Source organism: Pelodiscus sinensis, chromosome 4 (assembly GCF_049634645.1).
Source record: "Pelodiscus sinensis isolate JC-2024 chromosome 4, ASM4963464v1, whole genome shotgun sequence".
Taxonomy (NCBI): Eukaryota; Metazoa; Chordata; order Testudines; family Trionychidae; genus Pelodiscus; species Pelodiscus sinensis.
This window is the reverse complement of record NC_134714.1, coordinates 115466678-115479237: the sequence shown is the minus strand read 5'-3', so window position 1 is coordinate 115479237 and position 12560 is coordinate 115466678. Positions and strand designations below refer to the sequence as shown.

Below are 12560 nucleotides of genomic sequence, written 5' to 3'. Positions count from 1 at the left end.
ACACACAAAGACAGGGGTGCTTCTTTCGTTTCCCTTTCCAGGGCTTATGTATTGCTCAGAGGTGCCACCCAGATCTGGTCCCATCCTAAGGCAGCATCCTGGGCCCTCTTCAGGGAGCCAGCGATGCCACCCGCGCATTGTGGGGCATTGTCTGTCCCAGCCCCGGCCCCATGGCACGGAGACAGCCATGCCACCCGCGCATTGTGGGGCACTGTCTGTCCCATCCCCGGCCTCATGGTATGGAGCCAGCCATGCCACCCGTCCATTGTGGTGCACTGTTTGTCCCATCCCCGGCCTCATGGTACGGAGCCAGCCATGCCACCGCCCATTGTGGGGCACTGTCTGTCCCAGCCCCGACCCCATGGTAAGGAGCCAGCCATGCCACCCTCGCATTGTGGGGCACTGTCTGTCCCAGCCCCGACCCCATGGTAAGGAGCCAGCCATGCCACCCGCGCATTGTGGGGCACTGTCTGTCCCAGCCCCGACCCCATGGTAAGGAGCCAGCCATGCCACCCTCGCATTGTGGGGCACTGTCTGTCCCAGCCCCGACCCCATGGTAAGGAGCCAGCCATGCCACCCTCGCATTGTGGGGCACTGTCTGTCCCAGCCCCGACCCCATGGTAAGGAGCCAGCCATGCCACCCTCGCATTGTGGGGCACTGTCTGTCCCAGCCCCGACCCCATGGTAAGGAGCCAGCCATGCCACCCGCACATTGTGGGGCACTGTCTGTCCCAGCCCAGGCCCCACAGCAGGGAGCCTCCCACATGTTGCGGGGCACTGTCTGTCCCAGCCCCCGAACGGGCAGCGCCTATGGGGTTGACTTGACACTGGCTCTGACAAGGGGGAGGGGAAAGGCGCAGCCCCCAGCAAGCCCGGCGCGGGCTTGGCCGCCACCCGGCGGCCGGAGCAGCTCGCGCAGCGGCTGAGGGGAATGGCCGGGGGCCAGGCAGCTCCCGCTGCCACCCGGGCTCGCAGCCTCCCTCGGGTCGGGTGGCAGGGAGGCGGAGACCTCGTACCTTTCACGGCGGGGCCGTCCCTCGGGGTGGGCCGGGCTAGGCGCTCCGGGAGCGGGGGAGGGAGCGTGCGAGACTCCCCAGCGGTGGGCTGGCTGTCCCTCCCGCCTTCCTTCCCCGGGGCAGCGCCGGGGCTGCATCCCGCCCTGCCCTGCCCTGCGGCGGCTTGCCCCGCCGCCTCCTTCCCCGCGCACACGCCTCCCTCCCCCTCCGGTCATGACCTCCGCCTCCCCCAAGTCTGAGAAGAGACGCTGGAGCTTGGGGCGGCTGCCTGCGTCCCGGAAAGGCAGCATGACTCCCAGCAAGAAGCCCTCCGCCCTGGAGCTGGCCGAAAACACCCCCCATGCCCACTACGCCCCGATGGCCGCGGTCCAGGAGCCGAGGCAGCCGGATGCCAGCCCGCCCGCGGAGCCGGATCGGGACGCGGATCGGGGCGAGCCGCCGTTCAAGAGCGAGATGGTGGTGGTGAACACGGACACGGACTGCCCCCGGCCCCACATCAGCCCGGACCCTCGGGTCTCCATCTACAGCATTCGCCGCCCGCTGCTGAGCAGGACCCACATCCAAGGCAGGGTCTATAACTTCCTAGAGAGACCCACCGGCTGGAAGTGCTTCGTGTATCACTTCACTGTGTGAGTAGTCCGCTGCGCACCCCATGGGGCCACCGTGCCCTGGCGGGGCGATCAGCACCGGGTCCTGCAGCCCGCCCTCTGATGTCCTTCTGGCCGCTGCTCGCGGTCAAATGCTGCTGCTGCCATCATGGGCACCACTTTGGCAAAGTGGGGGTGGCGGGGTGGAGAGCAAGGGCAGCCTGCTTCCTAGGCTTTGGCATGGTGATTACAGTCAGCTGTGGAAGGAAAGCTCTGACTTTTTCTTGGAAAGGACACACTGCACTGAGCTAACCTGCTGTCTTTCAAACTCCAGCAGACCGACTTACAAAGCAGCCTGTGGTACATTTCACATCCCCAGTTTTATTAATAGTTTGTTGTTGCGCTCCCTGGTCAGAGCAAAAATGTATTTTGCTGGGTCAGGTGTGCATGTGCACAGATGTGGGTCCTGCGGAGATTCTACACTACTTTCATTTTAGGTTTTCTAAACAAAATCTGCCTAGTCAAGTAAATGTAAATCTTATCTAGTCTGGCCTGTATCTATTTTTAATGAATGTATTTGACCTATGCATGTTCCATTCATTCATTACTGTTCTTGAGCAAGGTGGTGAGCAAGGCATGAAGTATTGAGAACTCCTTATGCTAGCCATGTTACCAGAGCAAATAAATTTTGTTCTTCGCAGGGCAGTTTAATCTATCTGTTAATGCTTGTTTGAGAAATTATTCTGGGCTGATTCTGTTACCCTTTCTCACACTGGATAGTGCTCTACTCTGCAAGTACTCCCACAGAAATCCCCAGGACTGTTAATTGACTTATGGCCCACAGAGGGAGGAGAAGGAAAATGTCAGTGTAGGTAATGTGCCAGAATCTGGTTCAAGTGATTGGGCCCTTAGTACCTATAAAGATTGCATCAAACATCTTTGTAATGACTGAACTGAGCAATAATAGCACCTGTTTTGAAAGTCTAGCTTGTTAACCCACTTCCTCACTTTATATGGCCTTTACCTCTTTCCCTAGGACCTACAGATTGGCAGGAGTTTGACTGAATTTCTTTAGTTATGAAGTATTGCAATACTTGTCTTCTGGTTTTCTGGTAGGCATAACAAGCTTTAAACATCAAACTTTTGCCCATAGGCATCTCATTCCAGATTGTGCATAAAAAGTCCAAAACAGCCCTATAGTTATGTCATAGTGGGCCTTAAAAAAAATAAAATCCAAGAATTGAAGATGCCTTACATATTTCTTAGAATAAGAAAATAGCATCAGGTGCCTTTCATAACGAGGTGTTCTTTTTATGGCTGACACAAATTATTTCTTCTTGTTGATATAGAAAGAGATAAAGTAGGTTACATCTTAAATGCTTAATGGTTCATTCTTTGATGCAAATCAGGCTTTTAAATAATTTATTCTGAATTATTCAGTAACAGTATATTATTTCTTTCGCCATCCCCTTCACATTAGGTATTGTAATTATTCTGCTGCTGCAGCCCCTCTAAAGGAAGACAGATGATGTAGTGGATGGAAATGGTAGCTTTACCTGGCCTGAGTCTATTATGGAGACAGTCATTCGTGACATTTTCCCTAGCTTATAATGGTGCCATTACTCCTAGGCTACGTCTACACTGTAGGCTTTTTGCGCAAGAACAACTGTTCTTGTGCAAAAACTTGTGTAGCATCTACACTGCACACGTGTTCTTGCTCAAGTAAATTTACAGTAAAGCGTCGGAAAAGAGGGCTTCTTGCACAAGAGTTATTCCTCTCTCCATGAGGAATAAGCCCTCTTGCGCAAGAGTTCTTGCGCAAGAAGGCAGTGTGGATGGGCAAGGAGTTTCTTGCGCAAGAAAGCCCTGTGGCTAAAATAGCCATCAGAGCTTTCTTGTGCAAGAGAGCATCACACTGCCATGGATGCGTGGATGCTCCTGTGCAAAAGCACTTGGCAGTGTGGATGTGCTCTTGCGCAAGTACTTTTGCACAAGAACTCTTGTGCAAAACAGTTCTTGCACAAGAAGCCTGCAGTGTAGACATAGCCCTAGTGATTGTAGTCAAGTGAGGAGATGAGTTCTGTGGTATGTTAAAGCTGTGGTGCTGTAGCTGTGTTCAGATAGTGAATTACGTACAGTGTCCATAGTGTCTTCTCACATGGAGCAGTGTGCCAGTCCTGAACCAACACCGTGGCAGATCAGTGCTGTTGTTCATCAGCAGCTTACAAATGTATGCATGAAAAATTAATGCCTTTTAATCTCGATGGTATAAAGGGTTTGCATAGCCTTTGAGCAATTTGCAATATTACATCCAGGTAATAAGATCCAGGAGAAATGTTATGGATGTCTTGGGTCAGTGTATCATTTAGGTAAAAAATGATATAATGGCTGAAGGCAAATTGATGTTAGTGTGTCATAAAGTCACTTTTGAAAGCTGCATAGTGCAGAGGTTTCCCTGTCTGATCAGGCAAGTTCTATCTGAACTGGCATCTTTGGCATTTTAATGGCAGGACCCAAATCCATTCTAGTGATACAGATAACTTTAAAAAAAAATTCAGATGATCAAAGTAACTATTTGGTAATTATTTAATAATGAATAAGGCTATAATTATGCACTAAATACAGAATCTTTCATCTGTAGAACTGAGTGCAGTATGTGCCAAAAATTGAGGCAACCCAAATAAATTTTGAACGTATTTGCTAATATCATCTAAAATTATAGGTGTTTTACCTTCATGCTGGGTGTACCAAAGATACACGAAGAACAGAAATCATGGCCAGGTGACATTCATGCCAGTGACATCCATGCTGTTTTGCAGACATGTCGTCTCTCAGATTGTAAACTTATATCCCCTGAATATTATCCAGAGGTTTAAACAGTAGCTGGGCCCTGTCAGTTCTCTCCTGAATGAAAAATGGAGCAATTCTGCAGTCTTTTTTTTTTTTTAATATAGACTGGAGGAAAGAACAGTTTAACACTTTTGCAGTTATACAATTGAAAAAAGAAACAAAGATAGTTTCTGTGTTTCCTTAATTTCAAATTTTATAGCCAGATCCTCAGCAGGTATAGATTGGCATAACTTTGTTGACTTTAATGGTGTTATGCTGATATACGCTAGCTGAGGATTTAGCCCTAATTGTTTAAATAGAATTTTGCAGGTGGCTAGTAGGTAGTGTGGGCTAGTCTTGTTTCCTGGGGCTTGAGGGGGAGGCGAGTAAGTTAAGATCTTGCAGCTCTGTTTTAGGAGTGGAATTACAAGGTGAACAGAAAGATTTTTATTTTTATTTTTTTGAAAGATTGGGCACACAAATGTTTGGCATGAGCTTTACCCCAGTGAGTATCCCCTGCTCCAAAAGAACTGTTCAAGTGAATTGATGAGAGACAGTGATGCTAAATATTCTCCAACACCTCAGTGCACATGGCTGAATGCATGGTGTGTGACTGGAAGGACACAATGGAGATGCTACCTCCCCAGTGAACTCCCACTGCCTCCCCAGACTGGCATTTGGAAGTAAAGATTTTTTTAAAGAAACTTGCCACTTGCTGCCTTCTACCAGCAGGGGGAGATGAGCTTGTATTTTCTTTTGTATGCTGCCAGCTACAGACTTCTCTCTCTGTGCACCATCTCCAGCAGTCCTGTCTCTGCCCTGGGGTTCCTCCAGGAGTTTTGGTTTACAGCCTGTGCTCCTCCAGCTCTTGTATTTCTCCCTGTGATTCCGTGGGGCCCTCATCCTTCCCAAACCAAACCCCTTGTGCATTTATTCTCCACTGTGGGGCTAGGCCAAGGATAGGGCTTCTTTAGATGACTGTCTCCAGCAGCCAGAGGAGACAACCACTTTTAGTGATGGCTAAGAGGAAATAGTCATCCCTGACTCCAAAGAAAAAAAAAGCTTGGCCAGGTGCTAGACTAGCTGGAAGCTTCCATGAATTGCCAGTGACCTGAATAAAAGGTCACTTTGACCAAAAGCCAGAGGTTAGGCAGTTCTGTTAAGGGTGTTGGATAATGAACTAGGTGGACCTTTCGCCTGATCCAGTATGGCCATTGCTCTGCTCCAATTTCTGATAACTTGGGGTGCCATCTTTCTAACTGCTGGTAACTGGACTCCCGAAGCCCTACTCCTCCCTTGCTTCTCCTCATCAAGTACTGCCCCAACTTCACCTCTTCTCTCGAGGCCCCATCCATATTCCATCTCTCCCTGCCCCTCCAGGCTCCTCTCCCCTTCCCCTATTGCTCACTAGATCATCTCAAGGAGCTTTCCTGCAGGTAGGAGCTGAGCAGGAGTAGGTGCAAGATAATGGCCCGGTGCCTCCCCTCATCTCATGGCAACTGGATATTTGGTTTGGGTGCCATTTAGGGTTGCCAGATACCCAGTTTTTGGCTATCTGGCAACCTTAATATTTCACCTGGATACGGAAGCCAAAAATGAAGTGGGTGGCAACCTTTACTTTCTACATTGAAGGAAATGGGACACTGAAGGAACAGACAAGCTGAGGTTCTTCAATAGAATTGGATGTACTGTGGGTGAACCATGGAGTTGAAGGGCTATTGTTGGCCAGGGACATTAGTAAACTCAGATGTGAGGTGCACTTTCTTTTTATATGGCCATATCATTATCTGCATGTCCTTCAAATATTTAAAAATAGAAATACCAATTGCGAGCACACACACTCTCTCTCTCTGCTTTCCCATCTTGTATGAGAAATAGCTTCATTACTTTATTGTTTTTGTGTGTGTTGTGTGCACAAAGAAATGGCTGAGGGACAGCACAGTGGAAAGATAGAGTTCTACATTTATTTGTTCATGTGATGAGTTTCTTGGCTATGGTTTGCCTGTGAATTCTATAGCCTTGTCTCAGCTCCTGTAGAAGTTTTGTCACCATGCCTCACAGTGCTGGACAGCAATTGCATTGTTCTGTTGGGCTGTAGCTATCTGGGACATGTGAGGTCACTGTCATGGAGGGAAAGCTACCCTCTCAGAGATCTAGGGCCGCAAATCCCATGGGAAGTTGTGACAAGCAGGACACAGAAGCCTTGAACAGGACTCTGTATTCAGGGACAGGTGCACTGTCAGCCGACGGTCAGGGCAGTGTGTGTGTGTATGTTTCCGAGAAAAGGTTTAATGTCCGTGCCTTTACTGCTAGGACCGGGGTCCCATCGCAGAGGGTGGCCAGCAGGCCAACAGACGCCCCGTTATATAGGAAGAGCTTATTACATCTTAGATTTCAGCTGCTAGAATTCATAATTCCTTCGCAGCGGGCAGCCTTGGGGAAAGACTGAAGGATGCCCCAGTGGATCCTGTCACCTGGGAGTGACACAGATCCAAACGCCCAAGCTCTTCCTATAACTGTCCCTTTAGACCGGCTGAAGTTCTTTTAAATTGTGCTTGGTTCTGTTACAGCAACTGAAGGAGTCAGGTTAAAGCTGTTACAGGTTTATTGAGGAAGCTTATAAATCATATGGTTGCAATGGCTATTGTTCTATTTCTTAACTATTAGCAAAATATAGGTCTTAAAAATGGTTACAAAGAAGATAAAGATAGAAAAATAGAAATAATGGTACCAAGTAACAGCTTACTCTTTCTATGTGTACACTTAAGACAGAGGACCACATCCAGGTACCATTTTTACCCCCTTCTGTGCCTCTCGACTCCAGCATGTCAGGCCAGGGCCGGTCCCTCAATTCCTAGGAAAGACGAAAATACGAGGTGGGCATCCCCATAGAACCTCGGGAGGTCAAACACCTAACCCGACCAGCAGGTAGAGGGTAGAATGACACTCAAAGTGAGTGTGTGCTGGGCCCATCTTTTATACCCATGGGGTCACGTATTTTCTCTTTCTTATCTGTAATGTCAATTGATGCTGGTCTGTCTGCTGTGAGACCAGTTCTTACAAGGGAGTTGTGAACTTAATTTACACTTGTAAGAGAGAATTGAGATGATTAAATTGGAAGTACGGGACATTGTTTTCTCAGTGGGAAATTCCTCTCCCAGGGACTGTGTGTGTGTTCGAATCAACATAGGTGCCAGCCGCAACCCCGAGGCCAGCTTATTGACTTAACTGCTCTCTATCCACATATCTGGGTTTTTTTTTTCAGCTTCTCAGGATCAGATGAGCCAGCATAGACTATGCTGATATTATTGCTCCTTCTCTGCCCTGTGCTTCAGAGAGGCAAATAAGATGGATGATATGGAGGCGGGCTGTCTGGCCACATGCACCAAAGTCATATTTTCATGATAGCCTGTGTTATTAAGTAGGAAGGCTGATGCATTTTGTCTGAAACTATGCATTTTCCGAGAATGTGGCTGTGTTTTAAGCTATTCTTTGCAATAATCAAAAGTGGAGATAACAAATGCATAGATCATTCTGACCAATCTTTGCCTCATCAGATGGGATTTATCTCCTGGCCAATCACAAATAGAAAAATGGTATTTTTTGCTGTCATTCTATTTGGGTGTGCAATAGCACCAAGACATTGGCAAGCACCTCATGGCTGAGGGCAGGAGAAGGATGTTCCAGAAAGATACCGTGATGGAAGAGTTGCCAGTATATTGTCAGCTGGCTGGCTTGCCTCTAACTAGTGTCCTGTGTATATAGTACTGTTTACATTTGACATAAGGAAATGTAGAGCTGGATGTTGTTTGCGTACGGCTGGCACTTCAGCCTGCATTGCTCCACCAGTTCCCAATGGCTTCTCGAAGATGCTGAATAACATCAGGAGAGGTTTGAGCCCTGTGGCACTGCAAAGGTGAGGGTGTGGAGGCAAAGGAACAGCTCCAGTAATGATCCTCTGAGTTCAGTCTGAAAGGAAAAACCAGAGGCATGTCTGGGTATTTCCATTTGTGTCTATAACCTCTCGGAGGTAGGACAGGAATATTCGGTGCTCAGTGGTGTCAAGTGCTGCTTAGAGCTGTAGCAGGATGCCAGTGGATGTGCTTGGCTTGCCTGTGACTGGCAGGAGGTCAGAGACCGCACCTGTTGCATTGATGATTGGCCTGAAGCCTGCCTGAGAGGGATCCAGGGTGCTGGCAGCTGACAGTTGGTATTAGAGACTGTTTGTCACTAGCTACTCAATTAGATTGCTTAGAAGAAGGGTGTTAGATACTGGACCATAGTTTGCAAGGTCTCCAGCACTGAGTAATTTGTTTCTTTAGTACTGGTCAGACCACTGCATATTCTATAGTGTAGCAGATTCCCTTCATCTAAGAGGTGTTGACAGTTTCTGTTTTTAGAGTTTTCAGGTATTTTTTTCTTTCTTTTTTTTTTTACAGGCCAGAATAAGCAGCAGTGGCAACTGCTGACTAAGGCTATGTCTACACTACAGAATTTCTTTTGGAAAAATGGCCATTTTTCTGAAAAAACTTCACTTACGTCCACACTGAAATCACATTCTTTCGGAAAAAAATGGAAAGAACAGAGGTTTTTTTCTGATATTGGTAAACCTCTTTCTACGAGGAAGAAACCTTTTTCTGAAAGAGCTCTTTCAGAAAAAGACGTGTGTGGACGTAGGGTTGCCAGGTGTTTGGTATTCACCTGGATAGTCCGGTATTTTCGCCTCCTGTCCAGTAAAAAAATTCAGAAAATACAGGACACCTAAGATGTCCGGTATTATCTGATTTTTTCCCCCCCCGAGCACCTGGCAACCCTACAAACACCCTGCCCCCCCTGAACATCCCCAGACCCCATGCTTACCTGGTTCCGCAAGGTTGCCGGCACAAAATGGCTGCCGGCAAAAGACCGCTCCCCTGTTCCTATCCCTGCACTCACTCTTAAAGGGGACATGCTGTAAATTTTTTTTGCTTAATAAGTCTTGGAGTCTTTTTTTTTTTTTTTTTTTTGCTCAGTAACTTTGGTCTCTCCCCCCCTCCCTTTTTTCTTCAACAGAATTTTTTCCCGGTGTTTATTTTGGGGGAGGGGGGAGGGAGGAGGCGGTGTTCGGTATTTTTGTTTCAACCATCTGGCAACCCTGTGTGGACGGGGAAGAGGGAGTTCTTTCACAAGAAGAGGAAAAAGGCAAAAGCACAGGTGCCCTGGTGGCCACTCCGCCCATAGTAATCACAGCTTACATGCGAGATAGCATCCATTCAGTGTGGACATTATCTGTCGAAAAAGACACGCTTTGGCAGTGTGGACGCTCTCTTTCAGAAGACTTTTTTCAGAAGCTCTCTTCCAGAAAAGCTTCTTCTGAAAGAAGCCTGCAGTATAGACGTAGCATAAGACAGTTGGGCTCTGCCCAGGCCATTTGAAAGATCTATGTCTTATTTCACCCAGGCCAAACCAGGGAATCATCGTGAAGAAGACAGAATGAGCAACAAATCTTTGTGAACAGGAAATGTTGTATTTTGTATCCATTAATCATAAGTAATGGGCAGAGTTTGTCAGGAGAGTTGAACTGGGAATCATCTATTAATTTATGACCAAGTAAGTTGCACATTTACATACATATGTTGATTCATGAGCCAGAGGTGACAGAAAATGTTATTGCTGCTAGGTGGATTGTTCCCACATCATTTTAAGTTTAGTCATTTTAATTTATCCCTTGTAATTGGTCTAAGCAGGTAAATTGGTTCAAGTGTATGCTCTACATACTACTAATGTAAATAAAACTTAGCACAGTAATGGGAGATTTAGATGTATGGTTTCTATGAATACAAGTAGAGGTTTATTGGGAAATTAGTTCTCACATATTAGCATGAAAATATATCCAGTAGTTTTGGTATGTGTGAGGCTACGTCTAGACTGCAGGCTTCTCGCGCAAGAAACTTTTATCAGAAGAGATCTTCCGCAAAAACTTCTTGCGCGAGAGCATATCCACACTGCAAAAGGGCATCGAAAAAGCGATGCACTTTTGCAAAAGAGAGCATCCAGACTGCATGGATACTCTCTCGAAAGTAAGCTCTGATTGCTATGCACAGAATGGCTACCAGGGCACCTGTGCTTTTTCCTCTTTCCTCTTTTTGCGCAAAAACCCCTCTTCCCTATCCACACATGCCTTTTTGTGAAAGAGCTCTTTCACAAAAAGGCGTTCTTCCTCGTTGAATGAGGAATACCTAGGCTGGAAAAAACCCTCTGTTCTTTCGAATGCGCTTGAGGTAGTATTGCCAGACGGTTTCACAAAAAATACTGAACTTCCACCCCCCTCCCAAAAAAAACATGGGGAAAGAATTCTGTGGAGGAAAAAAAAGGGGGGAGACCAAAGTTATTGAGCAAAGAAAAAAAAAAAAGGAAAAAAGAACTTAAGAGAGTTGTTAAGCACAAAAAAAAAAAAACCCAAAACAAAACAGCGTGACCCTTTTAAGAAACGCTGTGCTTTTGAGGCTTTTTGGTCCTAACAGGCTGCAGCAGCCACCCGCCATCTTGCCTTCCTGCGCCAGGCCGGACAGCTCCCCTGCGGAACCTGGTAAGCATCTGGGATTTTCACTTCTTGGCCAGGGAGAAAATCGGAAAATACCAGACAGTTTAGGTGTCCAGTATATTCTGAAATTTTTTTACCGGACAGGAGATGAAAATACCGGACTGTCCGATTCAATACTGGACACCTGACAACCCCAGCTTGAGGTGTGGGTGCTCTACAGTATTTTTGGGAAAAACTTTGCAGTGTAGACTTAGCCTGAGAGAAGAACCCGCCCGTGGCTATCCTAGGTGCCACAGCTGAGAAAAGGAAGACAGTGCTACAGAGAAACTTCCCAATATTTTGTGGAGTTGGTGCGGTCCTAAGGGCCTCCCAGCATCTGCACCTGTTACCAAAGACACCCACCTCCTAAATATCAGTTTCAAGCAGTAAGATGGAAGTGTGTGGCCGTTGTTACTTGTGCTTCCTATAGTGAAAAGAGTATCAGAACTGGAAGGGCTTCAGTTCATTCTTTGCAGAAGGCAGCTAAAGCCCTATGACTATCATTGCCCCTATGTTGGAACTGACTTTTCATAACAAACACAAAGATTCAGAATCATGTAAGGCAATGAATAAAATCTACTGAAAATATCTGAAGAAAAGAACCCCTTTTTACTTAGTAGATTAAAATCATACAATCCCCTGGAAGAAAGAAGTTTTTGCTGTTGTGGTTTTTTTTTTTTAAATTTCAGTTGCCTTTTGTATTATATAAGTACTTTTTGGTGGCTAGGTGTGTTTTATTTTTAGTTTGCGTTTTCCTCTGAGGCACAACGTATTGCCATTACCAGGGACAACAATCTAGACTAGCTGGACCATAGACCTGCTATGATATAGCAACTCTTATGTTCCTGTGTACAATAAGCAGCTTCTATCTTATCTTCATTCTGTTCCACGTATCTGCCTCAATTTACTTTGCCTTTGTATACCTCATGTTTGATCAGTGATGATTATGACACAGTTTATTTGACATCTAAGATGCTTACACAGACTTACGTTAGCCAAGAGGCTAGTTTTAAAACTGTGCAATGAATGTTCAGAGTTTGCTAATTTTTCATAGCAGCATGGGTGTGTGTGCACAAAAGATAAACAATGGCAGACAGAGTATTCTTATTACATTGTTGGTCAACCCTTTTTAATAATGAATTATTAAATATGCAGTGTTATCACACAGTATTATGGAGAAAGACATGTAACTGCAAATTGGCCCAATATTGAAATTCCTGCTTCCAAGTGTATTTCTGGAATGCTGGCCTGTTTATCCAGCACAGATTGTGAAAACACATTTTCAAAGAAAGAATCCATCTATTTGTTTACTTCTCGTGCATATGCAGAGCATATACTCCCCCTATGCTCTTAACAATATTTGTATCCTAGAAGTGTAAATCTGGGTTTGTAAATCAAAGGAGGGAAAGATAGATAGCATTCTGGACTTCACTTTGGATTCTGTGGTTTGAAGTCAGTTCCTTAATATTTAAACATGTTTTTATTAAAAAGGAAAGCCAAATCATAAAAAGTAATACATTCACATCTTTGAAATACAAGAAATTACAAAACAAACAAAAAAACCTA

The 12560-nt window shown here is 46.0% G+C and overlaps 1 protein-coding gene across 2 annotated transcripts in view; it reads left to right on the top strand.

The window, feature by feature from the left end:
* Positions 1–1091: 1091 nt before the first annotated feature.
* The window catches only part of KCNQ1 (potassium voltage-gated channel subfamily Q member 1), a 584035-nt gene continuing 572566 nt past the window's right edge, over positions 1092–12560 (top strand). For both annotated transcript variants that reach the window (XM_006134905.4, XM_075928134.1), the window contains exon 1: positions 1092–1645. In XM_006134905.4, coding sequence (XP_006134967.3) covers positions 1230–1645 — 416 coding nt within the window. In that variant the 5' untranslated portion in view covers positions 1092–1229. The remainder of the gene's footprint in view (positions 1646–12560) is intronic.